The sequence below is a fragment of the Dermochelys coriacea genome, chromosome 2 (assembly GCF_009764565.3).
Source record: "Dermochelys coriacea isolate rDerCor1 chromosome 2, rDerCor1.pri.v4, whole genome shotgun sequence".
In the NCBI taxonomy this organism is placed as follows: domain Eukaryota; kingdom Metazoa; phylum Chordata; order Testudines; family Dermochelyidae; genus Dermochelys; species Dermochelys coriacea.
In genome coordinates, this window is record NC_050069.1 from 230,519,383 (window position 1) to 230,538,501 (window position 19,119).

At 40.5% G+C, this 19,119-nt stretch overlaps 1 protein-coding gene across 1 annotated transcript in view; it reads right to left on the reverse strand.

Moving 5' to 3' along the window:
* Nucleotides 1–19,119, reverse strand: part of CUBN (cubilin) — a 205,747-nt gene that overhangs the window by 72,476 nt on the left and 114,152 nt on the right. Inside the window, exons 32-38 of the mRNA XM_043509392.1 lie at nt 14,871–15,027; nt 12,718–12,834; nt 10,131–10,244; nt 8,743–8,871; nt 7,992–8,124; nt 3,415–3,620; nt 1,121–1,299 (exon numbers count right to left, since the gene is read on the reverse strand). Coding sequence (XP_043365327.1) covers nt 1,121–1,299; nt 3,415–3,620; nt 7,992–8,124; nt 8,743–8,871; nt 10,131–10,244; nt 12,718–12,834; nt 14,871–15,027 — 1,035 coding nt within the window. The remainder of the gene's footprint in view (nt 1–1,120; nt 1,300–3,414; nt 3,621–7,991; nt 8,125–8,742; nt 8,872–10,130; nt 10,245–12,717; nt 12,835–14,870; nt 15,028–19,119) is intronic.

Genomic DNA, 19,119 nt, shown 5'->3' on the forward strand with positions numbered 1-19,119 from the left:
AAATACATGTGTACATGTTTCCAGGATTAGTGCCTTAAATTCAGAAAGTTAGGTATTTAAATCCACATTTAGGCATTTACATAAAGGTGTCTAGATTTTCGGAGGTGTTGAGTAGTGTGACTAAGTTCCTGCTCTACCTTGGTGGGTCTTGCGCTTATTGGCAGATTTGCTCACCTTGGAGTTTCACGGCAGCCCTCAGCTTGGCCGTTTTTCTGAACCCACAGTCCAGGTCAACGACTCCTGTGTCTGACCAGGAGTTGGGACGATTCGGGGGGGAACCCAGGCCTGCCCTCTACTCCGGGTTCCAGCCTAGGGCCCTGTGGAATGCAGCTATCTAGAGTGCCTCCTAGAACAGCTGTGCAACAGCTACAACTCCCTGGGCTACTTCCCCATAGCCTCCTCCCAACACGTTCTTTATCCTCAACACAGGACCTTCCTCCAGTGGCTGATAATGCTTGTACACCTCAGTCCTCCAACAGTCCACGTTCTCACTCTCAGCTCCTAGTGTCTCTTACTCCCAGCTCCTCACATGCACACCACAAACTGAAGTGAGCTCCTTTTTAAAACCCAGGTGCCCTGATTAGCCTGCCTTAATTGATTCTAGCAGCTTCTTGATTTGCTGCAGGTGTTCTAATCAGCCTGTCTTAATTGTCTCCAGAAGGTTCCTGATTGTTCTGGAACCTTCTCTGTTACCTTACTCTGGGAAAAGGGACCTACTTAGCCTGGGGCTAATATATCTGCCTTCTATTACTCTCCTATAGCCATCTGGCCCGACTATGTCACAGTAGATAAATACAACTCCTACTCTCTTCAGTTGGAACTGTAAATACTCAGCATTTGTGAAGCTCCTAAATTTGAAAATTTTAGGTTGTGCCTTTATTAACTTATTTTTGTCAGCCTATAAAATGTTTTAAATGCCCAGCTGGGCAATATCTGATATTTCCTACTAGTGAGCAAACATGTGTGTAACACTATCTAGAGCCAGTAATTATTCAAAGGAATGGGGGAAAGCAAATGGCCTAAACTGGACTTTTGAAAATACTTCCTACTCCTCACTAAGCCTGTTTTATTCATTATTTCTATCACAATTTATAAAAAGAATCTACCAAAGTGACCTCACCTTTAACTTGTCATAGCAATTGTAATAATCTTCAATGTCCATCTCCAGGATCCGACCGTGGATAACATGAGAAGCATTGACACTTATCTTCCACTGGTAATTGGAGTTGTGAGGGTAGTTTCTGGGCCACAGTGGGGAAGCAATTTGCCCACTATTTCCCACAATTTCATTCCCATATACTGAAAAACAACAGGGAGCCTACTAATGATAATGTTTCTCATAACAACTTACGGTATTTTTAAAGAGTAAACTCGGCAACTGGGTCAAGGTTTGAAAAAAGCTTTATTAGGCTGTATAATTGCATTTATTTAGGGCTAGACTGAGCCTTAAGGCACAGTCCTGAGTCACAAGCAACCCCAGAATACACAGCTCTGTCACAATGACTTTCTGGATCTGGAGGGATCATAACCTATAGAAAATTACTACACTCCCTACACCAGTGATTCTCAAACTTTTGTACTGGTGACTCCTTTCACATAGCAAGTCTTTGAGTGCGACCCCCCTTATAAATTACAAATACTTTTTTATATATTTAACACCATTATAAATGCTGGAGGCAAAGCAGGGTTTGGAGTGGACCCCCCCATAATAACCTCACAACCCCCTGAGGGGTCCCAATCCCCAGTTTGAGAACCCCTGCCCTACACCCACACATTAGCTGTGCTGGCGAGCCTGTAGGGGAGATGCAACCAAGGGTCTGTGCACCCCCTACCCCTCTCTGCTCACCTTCTCCTGGGAGGGAGTAAGCAGGAAAGAGTTTTTACTGAGGAAAAGTGCTGTTCTGGTCATAATGGTTTTAATTTAACTGGGCTAGGACCCCTTGGAAATCCCACTTTGCACCTCCACAGACCATTACAAATTATAAGAGCACTAATGCTGCAAAATCAGAAAAAATTGCACTGTGCATAGGTAAAGTGGCAGTGTACTGTAAAATGTAATAAAGGTAGGAAGTGAGGGACTTAGAGTACATACACTGTGCATGGGACATCCTTCTGCATAACAAGTAAAGTGTGTTGGAAATTCAAAAGTTTACCAAGGGATGTGGTAAATACTTCAACATTTAAGAGGTCTTTAAATCAAGATTGGATGTCTTTCTAAAAGACATGCCCTAGCTCAACAAGGTGTTATTGGGCTCAGTGCAGGAAGAGTTGGGTAAAATTCAATGGCTTGTCTTATGTAGCAGGTTAGACCAGATGATCAGAATGGTCCCTTCTGGCCTTTGTATCTATGAAGTGATAGCACCTACTTTTTTTCTGTCATAATTCTGTGGCACTGTTTATGTTGTTTAGCCCCCAAATCAGAGATTCCATGAGTAAAACAGGAGAACGACCACTTCTGTACAATTGTACCCTTTATGATATATTCTAAACCTAATGGAAAGTTGAGAATAAAGGGCTAATTTCCTATTATGGCTATTGACTAATACGAAAAGCTCAGCACTGGGAACACAAACACTACATACGCATTCATTTCTCAAGCTTTAATAGTGACTATGATATTGGGGTTTGATAGTTCTTACTCCAGGAGCTACTAATGCCTTGGATTTCCCTAAATTATTTCTGCATGTAGCCTGTGCCCAGCTCGTGACAGAACAATACTATTGTTTTGACAATCTGAGAACGATTTTATCAAGAGAGAACTGTATTTAGAAAATGGTGAATGAAAAAGAGGACATATTTACAGTTTGTATAATCTGAGGAGATTTCTGCCCACAGAAGGATAATGCAATCAAACTAGACTAGATAATAATCTCTATTCTGACTACTACATTTAAAAAAAAATAGTATAAATAAATAATAATAATAAATTAGCTCTTTTCATCAGTAGATCTCAAAGCACTTTACAAAGGAGATCATTATCCCCATTTTACAGATGGGGAAACTGAGGGCCATGAAAGAAAGATGACTTGGCCAGGGTCAGCCAGCAGACCAGTGGCAGAGCCAGGAATAGGGCCCAGGTATTGTGAGTCCCAGTGCTGTGCTCTATCTATCTACTAGGCAACACTGCCTCTCTATAATTTTATTTCTAATTCTGATATCCAAAATATACTTATGTAAAATGTTGTCAGGCATACAAGAGCTCTGTGCAGTCATGTTACAGATAGGCCAAGTATTCCATAACATTTTGTGTACATTCATTTTAAAATATTTTGGGTGAAATCCTGGCCCCATTAAAGTCAGTCAGAATTTTGCCAGGATATCATCCTTTATTTTTAAATATACCATTTCCCCCTTATTATTGGAAGTGCTCTGAAAAATGGTAATTTATTTTTCAGCCAAATAATATTTACTTACAGTGAGCAAAAGTGGCCCTAAAGCCAACATCACTGTCTGAGCCATCGGAGACAAATTTGATCCACAAGATGTGCTCAATGATGGATGTGTAATTCAAAGGTAAGGAGTCCCCACAGTATCGTCCCACTATCTCGCCTGTGTCATTCCCTTTGCGAATCTCCAGATAATCCTTGGTGCAGTCTTCACTATTTTCCAGCTGGAACATTCTGTTTGAGTTGCAGAAAGCAAAAACATTAAGATTATTGTATATGTATTATAGAAACACACTGCAGAATTTGCCATATTAGATCAGACCATTCATCCAACTATAATCTGATGTCCTTCCCTCCAGCAATGGACAATATTAACACTAAAAAAGAAGTAACCCCTTCGCCCCCCAAAACCAACCAAACAACAAAACCTTCCATAAACCATAATACATCTAGTCAATTTTGCAACATTGCACACAGTGGAAAAATTCCTTCCTCACCCCCATATATCTTTAGTTTGCATAGCTAAGGTTTCATCTCTTAAAGATTTTTTTGGTTCTCAAAAGAAGTGCATGGTATTTGACATGCCCATGTTACATATAATAGATTTTTTTGTATAATGTTGAGGTTATATTTAAAGTCATATTGGATGTATAGAATAGTGAAACATATCAGACTCAAAACTATACTTACATCACTGTGTATCAATTTGTGCCCACCTTCATCTACCTGCCGATTTCCAATGCACTCTCTGAGGATGAAGCAATTTCAAAAGGCCAAATACCTACTTGAAGTTTATCTAACATTATGAAATCTTATCTCCTCTTCTCCTTACCTTTTCTACTTTTTCTACCTTTATGGCTTTAAATATGCCAAACTCACTCCCTACTCCCTCCGTTTTCCGCAATCCATTTAACTTTGAATACTTTTATCACTTTCTGTCTTTTGTCTGCTGAGCATGAGGTCAGTTGAACTCTGAGGCTTTCCCATCATCAGTGTGCAGTGTATGTCAATGATAGGGATTATCTGGAGCAGTGGTTTGCAACCTGTGGTCCACAGATCCCTGGGGGTTGGCAGACAGTGTCTAAGGGGTCCACAAAAGGTTGTCATTACCATAGAAAAGTGGTTTCCAACCTGTGGTCTGCGGATCCCTAGGGGTCCACAGACCACGTCTAAGATTTCCAAAAGGGTCTGCACCTCTATTTGAAATTGTTGAGGGGTCCTCAAAGGAAAAAAAGGTTGAAACCCACTGGTCTGGAGGATGTAAGATTTAGAATCAAGTCACCAAGTACTTGCTCAGCTCTGTATGGAGAGGAAGACTCATTAGCAGAAGATCCATTGCAGTCTGCAAGGTCATGAGAGGCTGTGACCAAAAGCACCCCTGTATTCACACTCTACCACTACTGTAATAATCTTTCTACAAAATGTGCCTTGTGAGGTATAATTTTAAAACTAATAACTCGCTGGTCAATATCATGGTGAAATGGATGTAGCAACATTGTATGTAAAGTTATAAATCCCCCCTGTATGATGTTAGTAACACATGTTCAAAACCAGACAGTCCTGCCTAGGCAAAAGTTGTTAAATAGGCCTATCGTAAAAACAGGAATATGTGTTTACCTCAGTTTACATATAAGTAGTAAACAGTGCCAGCAAAACAGCAGGGGCAGCAGATGGTAGGAAACAGAACAATTTACATTTTAGCAAACAAGTGGGGGAAGGAAGAGCATGGAGCTTCCTTCATTACCAGACTCCATGTTGCCTTCTCACTTCAAAGTTTCACTGGACTACAAAAGAAAGGGGCACAAACCCCCAAGTTCTCTCTTTGTCATCTAAGAAGTCAAAGGCACCACTGGCCTATGGGAGAGATCCTGACCAAGGAAAGGGTCGGTCACCATCTTGCAGGAAGAATGTGGGTGACAAAGCGCAGCTTACACAAAGCCTTGAACCAAAACTTGCTAGATTAAGTTTTAGACTGTGAGATGCATGTTTTTACTTTTATTTGCTGGTAGCCATTTCTAACTTTATCTCTTATACCTGCATTCACTTCAAATCCTCTCTCTGCTTCTGTTAATAAACTTGTTTTCTTTTTAATCTAAACCAATGCAGTGCCGTATTTAAACTGGTAACTCCAGTTAAAGTAACAAACTGTTGAATATTTACCTGTTACAGGGGCAACAAACCTCAATATCTGAGCAGTCCAGGAGAGGGCTGGGCAGTGCAGAAAACACATTTTTTGGAAAATCTGGGACTGAGGTCACCCTGAAAGTAGTAACCAAGGCTCGGGGAAGGCAAAGCAGAGCTGTGGAACGGCAGACAGGCTGCGGGGATCAGAGCTGCTGAACGAGGCTGTCTAGCACACAGACACTCAGGGTGTGCCCTGAATGATGGTAAGATGGTTGTGAACAGCCCAGTTTGGGATCTACAACAGTAAAGCACTGTGAGGTACCCAAGGTTATGCGCAGGCCGTGACACAACCCCTCACTGGTCTGGATTGCTCCTCAGAATGTGACAGCAGCCTACTGGAAATGGCCAGGAGAACAGAGGAAGTCAAGTAGAGGTTGCATGAGCCAGAGGATCTTGGTGGAAGTTGTGAGGAGTTGCTTTTTAGAACTAGAGCTGTGGAACGTGTTTGTCCCCATACCAGGCAAAACTGGAATGAGAACAGGTGAACATTTCCCAAGAAAGCACAGCTAGCTCTCCTAATCAGTGCTTGGGCCTGCTGTGGGAATGGGGCCTATGGCAAGGGATGTGGGGAATCAGGGTGGATTCCTGACTAAGCCTACTGGGCTCATATAATTTTGCTTTCAGTTTCAATTTATGTCCCCAGGTTTGTGGGAATCACAACCTCAAATAAAGCCAAGGGTTGTGCTGCACAGCAGGGGAAAAAAAAAAGACGAGGAGGTTCAATCAAATTTACGTGATTGTTAGTAACTCAGATTAAAACTGAGCCAAACCCTTTGAAAGAGATTTTACATTAGTACAAAAAGGATGAGCAGGTTCAGTCTGTTTTTTTAAATTACTCTGTTCCTGGATCCCTAATTACTGCACCAACTGATCTGGATGCTAGATGGAAGCAAAAATATCACTGCATTTCTTACTGAGTTATGTTGAATCAACCCAATATCCTTTTCAAAAGCCAGTCATGAATATAACAGTAAGGATCCAAGAAGGTGCCTTCTATAGCCAATGCACAAATATCTCTGCTTTCAAATTCAGGTCACACATCCTCCCCTTCCTTCAGGCCTGAATATATCCATATGTTTCCAGTGTACAAACCCACTATGAAATAGTTCCAACTACCCATATGGATACACTTTGGATTAATTTAGAGCAAACCCTCAACTTGCAAGACAGGCAATTTAGTAAGACCAATATAAAGAAGATGAATACCTCCTGGCAAAGAAACTTTATAAAATCCCAGTATTCAACTAACTAAAATAAATATCTCATTGCTACAGACTGCCCAAAAATCTAGCATTTCTTGATTTGGCCTTTTGGTTACATGAAACTAATGAACAGGGTTTACATCCACTGAGGATTACATGTTATAATTGTATGTGTATTGCACTATGTGTATCTGCTTCACACTATACACTTGTGTTGGTTAACAAAGTTGCTATTTGTTATTATTTTTAGCAATTAACTTGAAAAATGTTTCTCAGATTACAGTGCTTTCACCCCATTTCTCAGAGGAAGAATTTATAACAGATGTCCATTTTTGTGTGCTAGCAAAGCGATGTTTCCATGGTAACTACATCATATACAATAAGTATATACAATAAGTGTATTTCTGGGTGTGTGTTACTTGTACACTAATTAACTACAAATACAAATTCTAGTGTTGCTTTTCTTTTCTAACTGACCTGCTCTGTCAAGGATCAGCGTTCTGTTTCTTGGCACTAAACAATGTTTAATGCCATGAAACAGACAAGCATAGAAATCAATATCATGGGCAAAGAGTGGCATAACTGCATCTTGTTAAAGTAATCTGGATTGTTCTCTGTGACATACATACATTTCTGGTCTGATATCTTCTAAGGAAAGTACTTTGACAGGAAGGAAGATATACTCCTAGCAAGACTCACTTTGTTCTTGCTTTATTTCCATCTTTGTGATTTGACATAGCAGCAGAAGTAAATCTGAGGCCTTTAATTCAACATGAAACCAATTATTGCAACCTATTAAGAATATGGACACTTTATACTATTGAGATATACAGTAGTATGAGATACCTGCCAATAACCAAAAAGGAATTGAAAAGGTTTTCATTTGCAAAAGGGTCTATAAAGACAAAAGATGCAGTGATGCTGAATTTCCTTTTGTTCATGACCTGCTGAGAGCTGATCTCTTTAGCACCCCATGATGCTCTCTGACAATACACCATCAAGTTATATAATATTGTATATGTTGCTAATATAAATGATGACTAATAAGGGAAAAAATGACAGTAAGCTCCCTGTGGCCACTGCTGTGTTCTCATTCTACGTTATTTTGGACACACTGCTACAGTTTTACATGCTAGTAATTACATTTCCTACTAAACACAGTGCTTCCTTCCTGCAGCTACATTAAAAGGCTGAACAATAACCCTTGGAATGTATTTACATGAAAGACAGCTGAAGCCGGTTGCCAGGAGAGCTGACAATGTTCCAGATACATTCAGCATTCAAAGGATAAGATTCAGGATAGTTAGGGCTGTTGAAGGCTCCTCTGTCCATGTGGAAGGTACCACCACAGGCTGAAATGAGAGAGACAGAACAGAGACTGAAGACTATATGAAAAAAATACCTTGGGCAGAAGTGGGCTAACTTGGAGGGAAAAAACTTGAAACAACAATGGATATCCCTTTCTCGCTGTTTGTTAACTTCTTGGCATCAGTGGACAGAGCACTGGTTTAAGATCCCCAAAAAGAAATCCCAGCTTCAGGAATCAAATCCTTAAACATGCCAAATCCAGCAAGGCACCGAGCTGGCTACAGACGACTTACAGATAAAAAGAAAGGGCCCAACTAGCAGAGGGAGTGAAAGGACTGGGAAATTTGAGTTTGGTCCAAGGTTTGATCCCTCTCTCCTTGGGATGGCAGGAGCTGGAAGCACATTCAGGCAGCAGCTTTCTCCATCTGTAGGTGGAAAAGGCGCTTTGTGGTTCACACTGGTCAGGTTCTGTAGATAGCTAGGTACCACCCTCTTTGGCCAAAAAAGAGGATCAAGGCAATATGGGATTTTGAGTGTGGTGTTGTTAGGGAACTGAGAACAGAAAGGGGAATCTGGGAGGGCTTCCTCAAAAAAATCTATTGTTTAGGTTACCAATTGCTTTTCTATCAGCTTCAGTACGGGGGCTTGCAAAATCAACTTACATGACAATGATGCAGCACAGGTAGCATGGAAGCCTCTGGCAGTTCTGGCATTATTGGATACAAAATTTACAACAAAAGCATTGCTGAAAGAAGTGACAGGTTGTGGCACAACAGTGCCACAGTAACGGCCTGAAAATCAACAGCAACACAAGGGAAGTGAAATGTTATTCAGGGAGTATAAACACTGGCCTAGTTATTAGTGCAAAACTAACACTCAGATGCTAACACTTATGTCATCTACTATTTAAACAGTCTTTTATTTGTCATTTACAATCCTTGGTGTAGGCTGAAAACTCCCCGATTATGTAACATTATGTCAACCTAATCATGGAGTAAAATAGGAAAATATTTGGAGATACCAGCAACCTAAAGACTCACTTACTCTGAGTGAATATATATGGTGAATACCAGCAACCTAAAGACTCACTTACTCTGAGTGAATATATATATGGTGATTGTGATTTACAGGGCTTCAGTGTGGGATGGGCACATGAACTGTGTTCAAAGAAAAATGGCCTCAGACAGCCAGAGGCTGGCAGTGTCCACAGTGGTCTGGTCTGAGGGAAGGAGCTATGTGAAGGTTAGGGGATAAGAGACAAAGGATCAAATTCTGCTCTCAGTAATGTCTCTGTAAATCAGGAGTAATCCCACTGCAGTCAAGGAAGTTGCATCAAGATAATACCAGTGTACATGGGAGGAGAATCAAGCCCAAAGGGACAAGTCTGTTCTCCGTTACTCTAATGTAAATCTAAGGCAACTTCATGGCTGCCAATGGAGTTACTCCACATTTACACCAATGTAACTGAGAGCAAAGGGCTAGATGTGGCCTTGCACAATAAAATCTTACTGGAGGGGAATCTTCTTGGTTTTACATCACGGATATCCCCCCACATTGTTCCACTGGGGGAGGGGGAAATGTTTGTCCCCTCTCTCTCTCAGTGAAATAGGCCCCAGGACCCTCTTCCAAAGACTGAGACTCACTGGCAATCCTGGAGGGCATTCCATTCACACCGAGGAGTTAGCATCCAGCAGCGACACTGTCAGAGACCATCCCTGCCACAGGGACCCCCTTACACGTAAGATCTCACCATGTAGAAGATCATTTGTATCATTCTATTGTTTGTATTGTATAAATTTCTATATGGCACCCTCATTGCAGGGGTTGTCTACTCTGTGTTTAGACAGCACCTAGCACAATGGGGCCCCATTTTCCAACCCCAATCTTCTATGATTCTATGATAATAAACATTAATCATTAATAATGAAATTATCTAACTATATAAATATTATTCAATCTTGAATCTCACTCAACTCATTGCAGCTTTGAGTTTGAACATAAAAAGTTGTTTTAAAACAATCTAGAGAGACAAGATAAAAGGCTACAGTACCTTGAAGAGGAGCCTCATAGTTATCCCCTTCCAAAATCTCGACAAAATCCATGGTACAGTTAAATCTGTTGCCTTCAATTTCAAAATCAGTGAACGATAGCATAATATGATTGACTGTTAACAGCAAAGAATAAAAACTTAAGGGAAGGTTTTGCATTTCACATATAAATAATTACCTCGGCGTAATTTTTATGTTTTATTTTCATTGGAGACAATGGACAGCAAAAACTTAAGTGTCAGTTTTCTCTCCCTATGTCAATCAGTGATCTAAACTGGTGTCTGTTTATTGATCATGAAGTATAAAATCATAGATATACTCACTCTATGTAACAATAAACAGGCTAATGTAGGTACTTATGCTTGTAAAAATAGTGTTAAATCTTTCAGGATTTCATGACACTATATTGGACAGTACTCTCTAGTGCAATCTGCTTCAGATTTAATTACTAAAGATTTAATATTTTCAAACAGAATTTTTTAACAACCTAACAACTTCGTAATTATATGTTGAATGATACCCAATAGACAATTCTGCAGATATTTTAAAATATCTCATTTGTGCTTTGATAAGCCCATGAAGTCCTGTCCCTTGTGATCTATAGGATAGAATGCTATGAAATTCAAACAGGCTTTGCCCAGCTCCAGGCTCACAATTAGCTGGATCTTGCATCACTTTTCAAAACATTCCATATGTATCAATCTGTCTGGTCAAAGAGTCATTCATTAGCACCATCCACTATGCTCATGTGAAATTGGATTTTCCATACTGTGATGCTTTAGGCTACATGATGAAAAGGAGGATTTGGCCCTCAGGATTTTTTGACTGTCATACTGCTTTTTGTTTGTTCATTATGGCCACTTCCTTCCATAATTGCTGGGGAAGATGAGAATAGCAACTTGCCTCACAGCTACTACCTGATAATAATTGTTCCTAATCTAGGAGTGTTCTCGTGTCTTGAACAGGTCAGAGAGAGAGAGAGAGAGAGAGAGAGAGAGAGGCCTGTGATTTTAATAATGGGAAGATATATGTGGGAGCACTATGAACTGCATTTGGAGTTCTAGTACAAGTGGGGTAACCCCATTAATTACAATGGTTCCACCCACACATACCGAATTTGGCGCACACATTTTTTTTTTCTAACCAGGCTAGGAACAGTAAGCTACAGGAAAGTGAAATCACAGACAGAAGGATTGCATTCAGCAGGGTATGACTGACTGGCACTCAGTGGTATAGTCTCTGCTGTTCTGTTCTCCCCTTTTGTGTACCAGTAGAATCAATCAATTACAGCTATCAATGCTGGTCCTCAGGGTATAAAATTAAAAGTAAATCACAGTGGGTGGTAAAAGTAGGGTGACTTATTGACCCTGTCGGTACAAATAGAACAAGAGGACCTTGCTGTTTCCTGCCAATGGCTAAATCCATTTTTTATGTCCATGTACTGTCAACATGACTGTAACACTATGTGAGCTGCATAATGAAGATATACCTGTAATATATGGAGGTATCTCCATGATACATGGAGAAATCCTCGGATTCTCATTTATACTAGTTATATACCAGTGCAATTTATTGGCTCAGAAGAGTTACTCCTGATGTGCACCAATGTATGTGGAAGAAGAATCAGGCCTACAGTCTCTCCGACTGGACAAATAACATCCTGGAGAAAGATGCCTTTGAAGATTTTGCACATTGTAGATCAGAAACAGTTTTGAATGACTTCTTTTTTCTTGGATTTCCATCAGAGTCTATGTTTTTATACCCTATCTCCTTTTATTTTTCTCTGTCTAATTTGCTAGTGTGTGCTTTGGCAGATAGATTTTCATTTTATAACCTCTCTGTCCAGATGACTCAGAACGTTTTCTAAAATTCTCCTTGTGGGCTGAAATGTTCCATGGTTTGTGATGATATCAGGTGAGCACCAGAGGTATATTAGCCACCATGAAAAATAAATATTTACAATTACTGCACAGTGCTATCTGGGATACCATAATATTTTCCTAGTCTCTATATATTAGGAAATGGCCCATTCTAACAAATAATATTGGGTGATTGTTGGAAAATTTTGTTTTGTTAATCACAACCATTGTAGACCTATGTCTACAATTAGGAAAATCTGAGAACATGCCTATGCGTATATGATTTATGTTCTCCTATTTCTGATTTTTGTTCTCCCATTTCTGCTTTAGTTTAAACTTCTTATTAAAATAGCTCCCTCCCTCTCCATGCCAAAAAAGACAGTGACCAGATACCAGCGCTTCTCATACGAGTCCATAGATTGTCTCACTAACAGCTCTGGCTGCACATCATATTCATCTGCACAGCCTACAATTCTGCCTTCAGGTCTCATAAATCTGCCAAGATAACGAAGTTGTAAATTGTTTTTTTCTTCTGTTTTTTCATTAAACCCTAAATCTTTTTTTTACAGCAAAATGTAGTTTCTGGCAGATTAAGAGATCCTCATTTTCTCCAACCTAGCAGGAGTCAGGATTTCCTAGAGAAGAAAGGGAGGAATTTTGTATTGTTACCACAGCAGAGATGAGGACATTAGTCATCCAGCAAGTTTCCCACAGAAATGTTTTTACTTACATGGCTCCTGGGCCCGAATAATCCAGCTGCAGTTCTGATTGTCTGGGTACTTGGCAGGATACAGAGGAGAGGAAATTGCTGTACCAACTGAATCTGTCTCAATGAGACTTCCGCATGCTTTAGAATAAAACACACATACAGCACATATATAATGCACATCTTTGACAACTCTAGCAAGCTGGGGAGTGATAAAATGGATGCATCAGAACCTAGCATGTTCTTGTCAACTCTTCCAGGGACTGAAAATTAAAATCTTTGAAGCATTTAATAAATAACTTGCCAAAAAAGGTCAATGGACCGGATCCTCAGCAGCAGCCACCCTTGTGCTCCGCTAATCATGGGGCCACGCTAATGTTAGTCAGAGCAACTAGGAGGGCTGCCCTTATCTAACAGTCCCTCAGGGCCATTCTGGGAGCCATGGATTGTCAGGGTTTAGAGGAAGACCCAGTCAGACCCCCATTTCCCTGTCTATATGCCTAGGTTGGCAGCTGGAAGGAAGAATGGTATAGGAACTACTCTAATAGCTCCGTGCTGCACAAGGATCTCCTTGCACTGGCAGGCCCCTCTCGTCTGGATCCTCTTGTGTGGCTGGATCAACTGGGCCTGTGCTGTAGGATTGAATCTTGTGCATGTGCATAAACATATGGACTGAGTTCTTTATGCTGCACCCTGCCCTAAAATGCCTTTCCAGACCTTGCTACTGAGAGCCTGCAGTATCGCCGATCTGTGGGTTTGGAACAGAGGCAGGATTGGGCCTGATAAATTCCATCCCTCGCTCCCTGTGGTGATGTCTATGAGCAGCACCATGCCAGAATGCACATTTTCAGGGGAGTTCCTATGAGCACTGAGAAATACTCCTGAGTTTGGCTCGCTTTCAGCGCTCTGTCTAGTACAGGAGCATTATTTGTTCTAAGGGTGAAAACCTCCCATTGAAGGCAATAGCAAAATTCCCATCGACTGCAGTGCAGCCAGGTTTTCCCCTGGAGTGTTATAAGTCCTAATCTCAAATATTCCTTGGAAGATTACTGAATTATCAGTCAGTGGACATATTTGTGTTTGTATGTCTAGTCCGCATCTTACTGCCAAAAAAGTTCTGTCCTTGTAAAAACAAAAAGTGTATGCATCACAATATGGCATTTTATTACATGTTCACAAAAGAGTGGGAAATGCAATGTTATTTGTCAAATACTTTCTCAGTAATATTGCTTAACAGTACAGAGACCTGGGAATATGGGACAAAATTTGGATGATATTGAAGAGCTGGTATGGTTATCAAGTGATGAACAATTTAATGTGCTAATAAATTGTTATGTTCTGCAAAAAAAAGTAACATCAGTTACAAACTGTATGTTATCACTAGAATGAACTGTATAATAAATCTTTTCTAAATAATTTTAGATGATGCATCTTATTTTTAACAGTATTTTTTTCTCTGCACTGCACGGAACAGTTTCCTCTGGGAGACGGATGCATTGAATGACTTAATAGGTCTTTTCCATCTCTAATTTCTAAGGAAGAAGTATAGATTGCAAAAGTTTATAAAGGTTTTCCTTAATGATAAAAAAGAGAAATGTTATCAATATGCTGAACAAATACAGGATGAGATTCTGTGCTACTCTAAGAGGTATAGCAGAGCACTTGCAGCTCAGGGGACTCTAAATCACCTTTGCCTGTATTGTTCTAGGGGCTGGAGAGGCCCCCCTCTGTATAATTCATACAGCCCTGGGGGCCTGTCTAAATTATGACAGCCTCCTTGCACTGCCCTATGAGCTGCAGCCCTACCCTTGACACATCATCTACACCAGAGCTTGCAATGGGGTCTTTGGAAACCAAACTTGCAGATGTCTCTCCAAATCCTATGCAAGGGAAATCCCCCTCCCTCCACAACCAGGACTTTTAGGGTCTCTTTATGCCGCTCTGGCCCTTGTACCTGGTGTAAAGGTGGCAGAGCAGGTGTGTGGATCTCACCCTAAGTCAAAATATTTTGGTTTGAACCATTCTCAAATGAAAAGTATCTAGTCAATGCCCTCTTAAAACCACATGGCATATGTAGAGACATCGACACTGGATATAAGTTGTCCTAAGAGATTACATCTAATAAAAGAGTAATTTGTGATCAGCAAAAAGGGTGTTTATGTCACTGAGGAACTTGCCTTCAGTAAAGTGAGCGCTGAAACCCCTGTGCTGGTTGCTGCTGTTGGAACATAACTGGATGAACATAACATTCTGGGTGGATGTGATGGGACTGGGATGCTGGGCACCACACAGTTTTTCAAGAAGTGGGGCTTCACTGTCTGGGCCATCAAACACCTGTATAAAGCAGCAGTGTGTGGAAGGAATAATTAGAACTTCAGATCAATACATGTGTCCATTTCCCACCCATTGTACACTGCATTAGCCTTTTTGGCAAATGTTCATTTATACACATACAGTTTTGGTCTTTTGGTATCCAGAACAGGGAAATTCATCTTAGTTTTAAAATCCTTCTATCAGCTACAGTACGGTAGGCTCTGTGCTCATGAAGAGAATCCTCTAGCACATTTACCTCTTAATAGGCTCAGTCAGGAAAAATATTAAGCTGCAAAAAGTGGGAATTTGCAATACCTATCCTAAATATCACTGAATTCTATCATTCAAGATTTGTTATGCAACTGAAGAAATTCACCAGCCTTATGGCATAACTCTCAAACCTATTATCCCCAAAGCAAAACTGTACTCATCAGAGCTAAGGCACCTGGCTTTACAGGCAGCAGAATATAAAAAATCGTCCCAATAGTCTTTAAAATGTTGTCTAACATTTTTATAAAATAGTTATTTTTCTGTACCATATGAATTATCTGCAAAATATATCACACTTACAAGTATGGTGGCCTTCCCCAAGGAGTGTTAATAAAACTTTCATATCATATCACACTATCTATCATGCGTTCCATATATTTCAATCTCTGTACAAAACTCATATTGTTATGGAAGCAACCCAGGAGTGTTGCAAACCCACTGGTGAACCCACTTCTAAGTAATGCAACCATTCCAGACTTCGGCAGAACCCTGGGTCCACAAAACGGTGGCAAATGACCCATATTTTACTGTATATATGTTTAATACCCTCCCACCTCCATTATTCTTTCCTCCTTATGGCTGAAATCCCAAGTAATTTTTACTCAATCAAAACCTAAGTTTTGCCTCAATAAGGACCTCAGGATTTGGTCTTAAATGTACATAACTTCCACTAGCATCAGTGAGAGCAATGAGCATATACGTAAGGATAAGAAATCTCAGCCAGACTTTTCAAACTTAGGTCCCTAAAGTAAGGCAACTAAATCCATGTTTTCATGCTTTATTGTGGATTTTGGTGCCTAGCTTAGACACTCCAGTTTGGAAATGTACTTAGAGAAGGGGAGAGACGAGAGGGACAGGGAATGTTCAAGACCTCAGCACCAATTGTGCAGGAGCTGCAATAACACATATTGAATATACAACAGATTTAGCTGAATCGACTAGGTGGACTATTTCAAAACAATTTGCAAAAGTGTAACTCTGCCCTTGGTGCTCATGCATGCAACACAGCATAAATCATCATTCACAAATAAAAAGGAAGTAAGCAAGCAGGAAGAAAGATGGATTTGCAAGACATCACGTTTAATTTCATCACAAGTTGCTTTTCTTCTTTTTTTAATGCAAGTTGGAAAAAGATTTTTTTTTCTTCCAATTTGCAGTCTGCCAAATCAGGAGGCAAGAGAGAACAGAGGCTTGACTTTAACTCTAGACTAATTGGTTTCTAGCTGACACTGAATCAGTATTTAAAAAATAACAATAAAAAAGACAAACCTCACAGGAAAAAACTGGCTACTGTTACTGTGTGTCCCACCCACAACAGCTCTTAGAGATCAAGCAAGCATGATTCGGAGAGGCAGTCCCACTGTGGCTGCTGGCATTGGCTACATCATTTAGAACCCTGTATGTATGGTGGGGGTGGTGCTGATATTTGAATTTATCAGCATAGTCTCATGACTTGAGGAGGAAGGATGATCTAATGGGTAGGATACTGGCTTGGGACCCAGGGGAGTTGGGTTCAATTCCTGGCTCAATCACAAACTTTCTATCTGGTCAAGTCATTTAATATAGCCTGCGCCTCAGCTCCCCATCTGTAAAATGGAGAAAATACTTCTCTAGCTCACAATTAGTGTTGTTAGGATAAAATCTATTAATGATTGTGAGATGTTCAGCTGTTATGATGATAAAGGCCAGATAAGTATGTAGAAAGAATCAAATGACACCACATGGTTAAAAGAGATTTCCCCATTTCAAATATATGCTATGCAATCTATGTGGTTCTTTAGAAATGCATAGCAACACTGTACTACAATTGAAAAATAAAACCTTTCTCCTGATACTATAGCACACGATTTAATTTTCCAGCCTCCAATGACAGAAGGTACCTTCCTAAAAAAATAACGAAAACCAGTATTTTCAAAAGGGCAACATGCCGAGATGAGCAACAGAGGACAAGCTCCCTATTTAATCCATCTACACACAGTACTTAGCTGATACTGTTTTCATGAATAAAACATTTGCCTCCTGGCTCATCACATTGGCCAGCTCTTTGGGGCTCTGGGAGAGAGTATTAAATGTACTATAATGTCTAGACAAATAAGTAGCTGGTAAAGAGGGCCATGATAACCTTCCATTAAACCTTTTCTTATTTTCTGGCTTCCAGACAGAGTCCGACCCTTAATATACAATATGAAATGTTGAATGATTCTGTCTCCGCACCTGTGTTCTGAACATTTCTCTACTTAAATCAAGCTGCACGGAGTTAAAAACTGTAGAATGTTAATAGAAACAATGACTAACCAAGTGACCTGGAGTAATTAAGTCACCTCCCATCTCTAGACAGTAGCAATTAGATTTTATCGACCACTAGAGTTGAGGCCAGCTATTACATTCCCAGACTGGAGAGAGAGGGCCAAAACTTCAGTTAGCTTAAATCAGCATAGTTTTTGGCTTCACTGGGGTTATACTGATTTATAATAGCTAATGATCTGGCCCCTAAAATGTAGACTATTACTAGGCTGCTGCAATTAAGCTCTCCCACAAGAGAAGATTTTTATAGATGAGTAAAGTAAGAGACTAATATTTTGTACCAGTGGCTCATTAGAATAAAAAGGACTCTCTGCTGATAATATCATGAGAGGAGTAGAGAGTTGTACATGTGCTTCCTAAATCAATTATATTTGCTGCTTGCAGAAGGCTTTCTTGAAGATAGTAATGTCCCCTTCTTCAGAAACCTAGCAATGAATTCTGTTCCTCACACCTTGTTAAAATTCTGATCCAAGTATTAACCCAACATAAATAATACTGAGATATATATTTCTATGAAGTGTGATACAGGAGGGCCAGGGAGCAGTGGGATAGTGCTAGAGGGGAAATATATAAACTCAAGGCTAATTAAGGCGTGGTTCCCTGTAGACTAGGGAAGGTGGCTGCAGGTTAATTGGAGCACCTGCAGCCAAACAAGGCCCTGTTAGGAACCTAATAAAACCCCCTGCTTCAGGCAGACAGAGGGGGAGGGGGCAAGGAGAGGGATGAGGATGTGTTGAGAGATTTGGAAGACTTGAGTACTGAAGTAAGGGAGACCTTGCCCCAGCAGGACAGGGAGACTCCCTTCCCCCCAGCATCTAAGGACCGAGGGTAACCCCACCTAAGGGGGATGAAGGTAAGAAACCCACAGCGGTTGAGAGGGGCTGGGACTCAGAGCGAGGAGCAAACCCAGACCCCTCCCTGGCTTTCCTCCTCTACCACCTTCCTGAGCTAGGAGCGGGGCCCTTGGCACCCAAGAGCAGAGACAGAGGGTGGCATCTTAGCTCCCCACCAAAGAAAAGCACAGGACCCACCAGACTAACATTGGCCATCTTGTCACAGAAGTTACAGGAACTAAAGATTCAGCAGCAGCAAATCTGTATTTTCTGACAACACTGTTATTTATTACCTATAACTGTTTTGTAAGGCACATTTGGATACTGAGGATGGAATGGAACTTAAACCACAGTTTTAAGACACTATGTCATGTAATGCTTGAGTTCCACCATCACTTTTGAAAGTTAACTGGTAAATATATGAGAACTGAGATCCCTAATGCATCTTGCTAGCTGCAGTAGTAAAGGAAGATTATTCATCTGTTCATGGGACTTTTAATCAAATCCAAATCTCCTTTCATGTTGCGCACAGTAGTGCTGTGCTTCTCTCTTCCTCTATACATAATAAGCATGACTAAATGACTCATTTCCTTCTTGTTGCAATTAGAGTGGCCATGACATTTGTAAAAGCACATGAGAGAGAGAGCGTGCATCTTCAGTCTTTGTAGCCACATATTTAACATCTCACTCTGGCTACTTTCCCTGT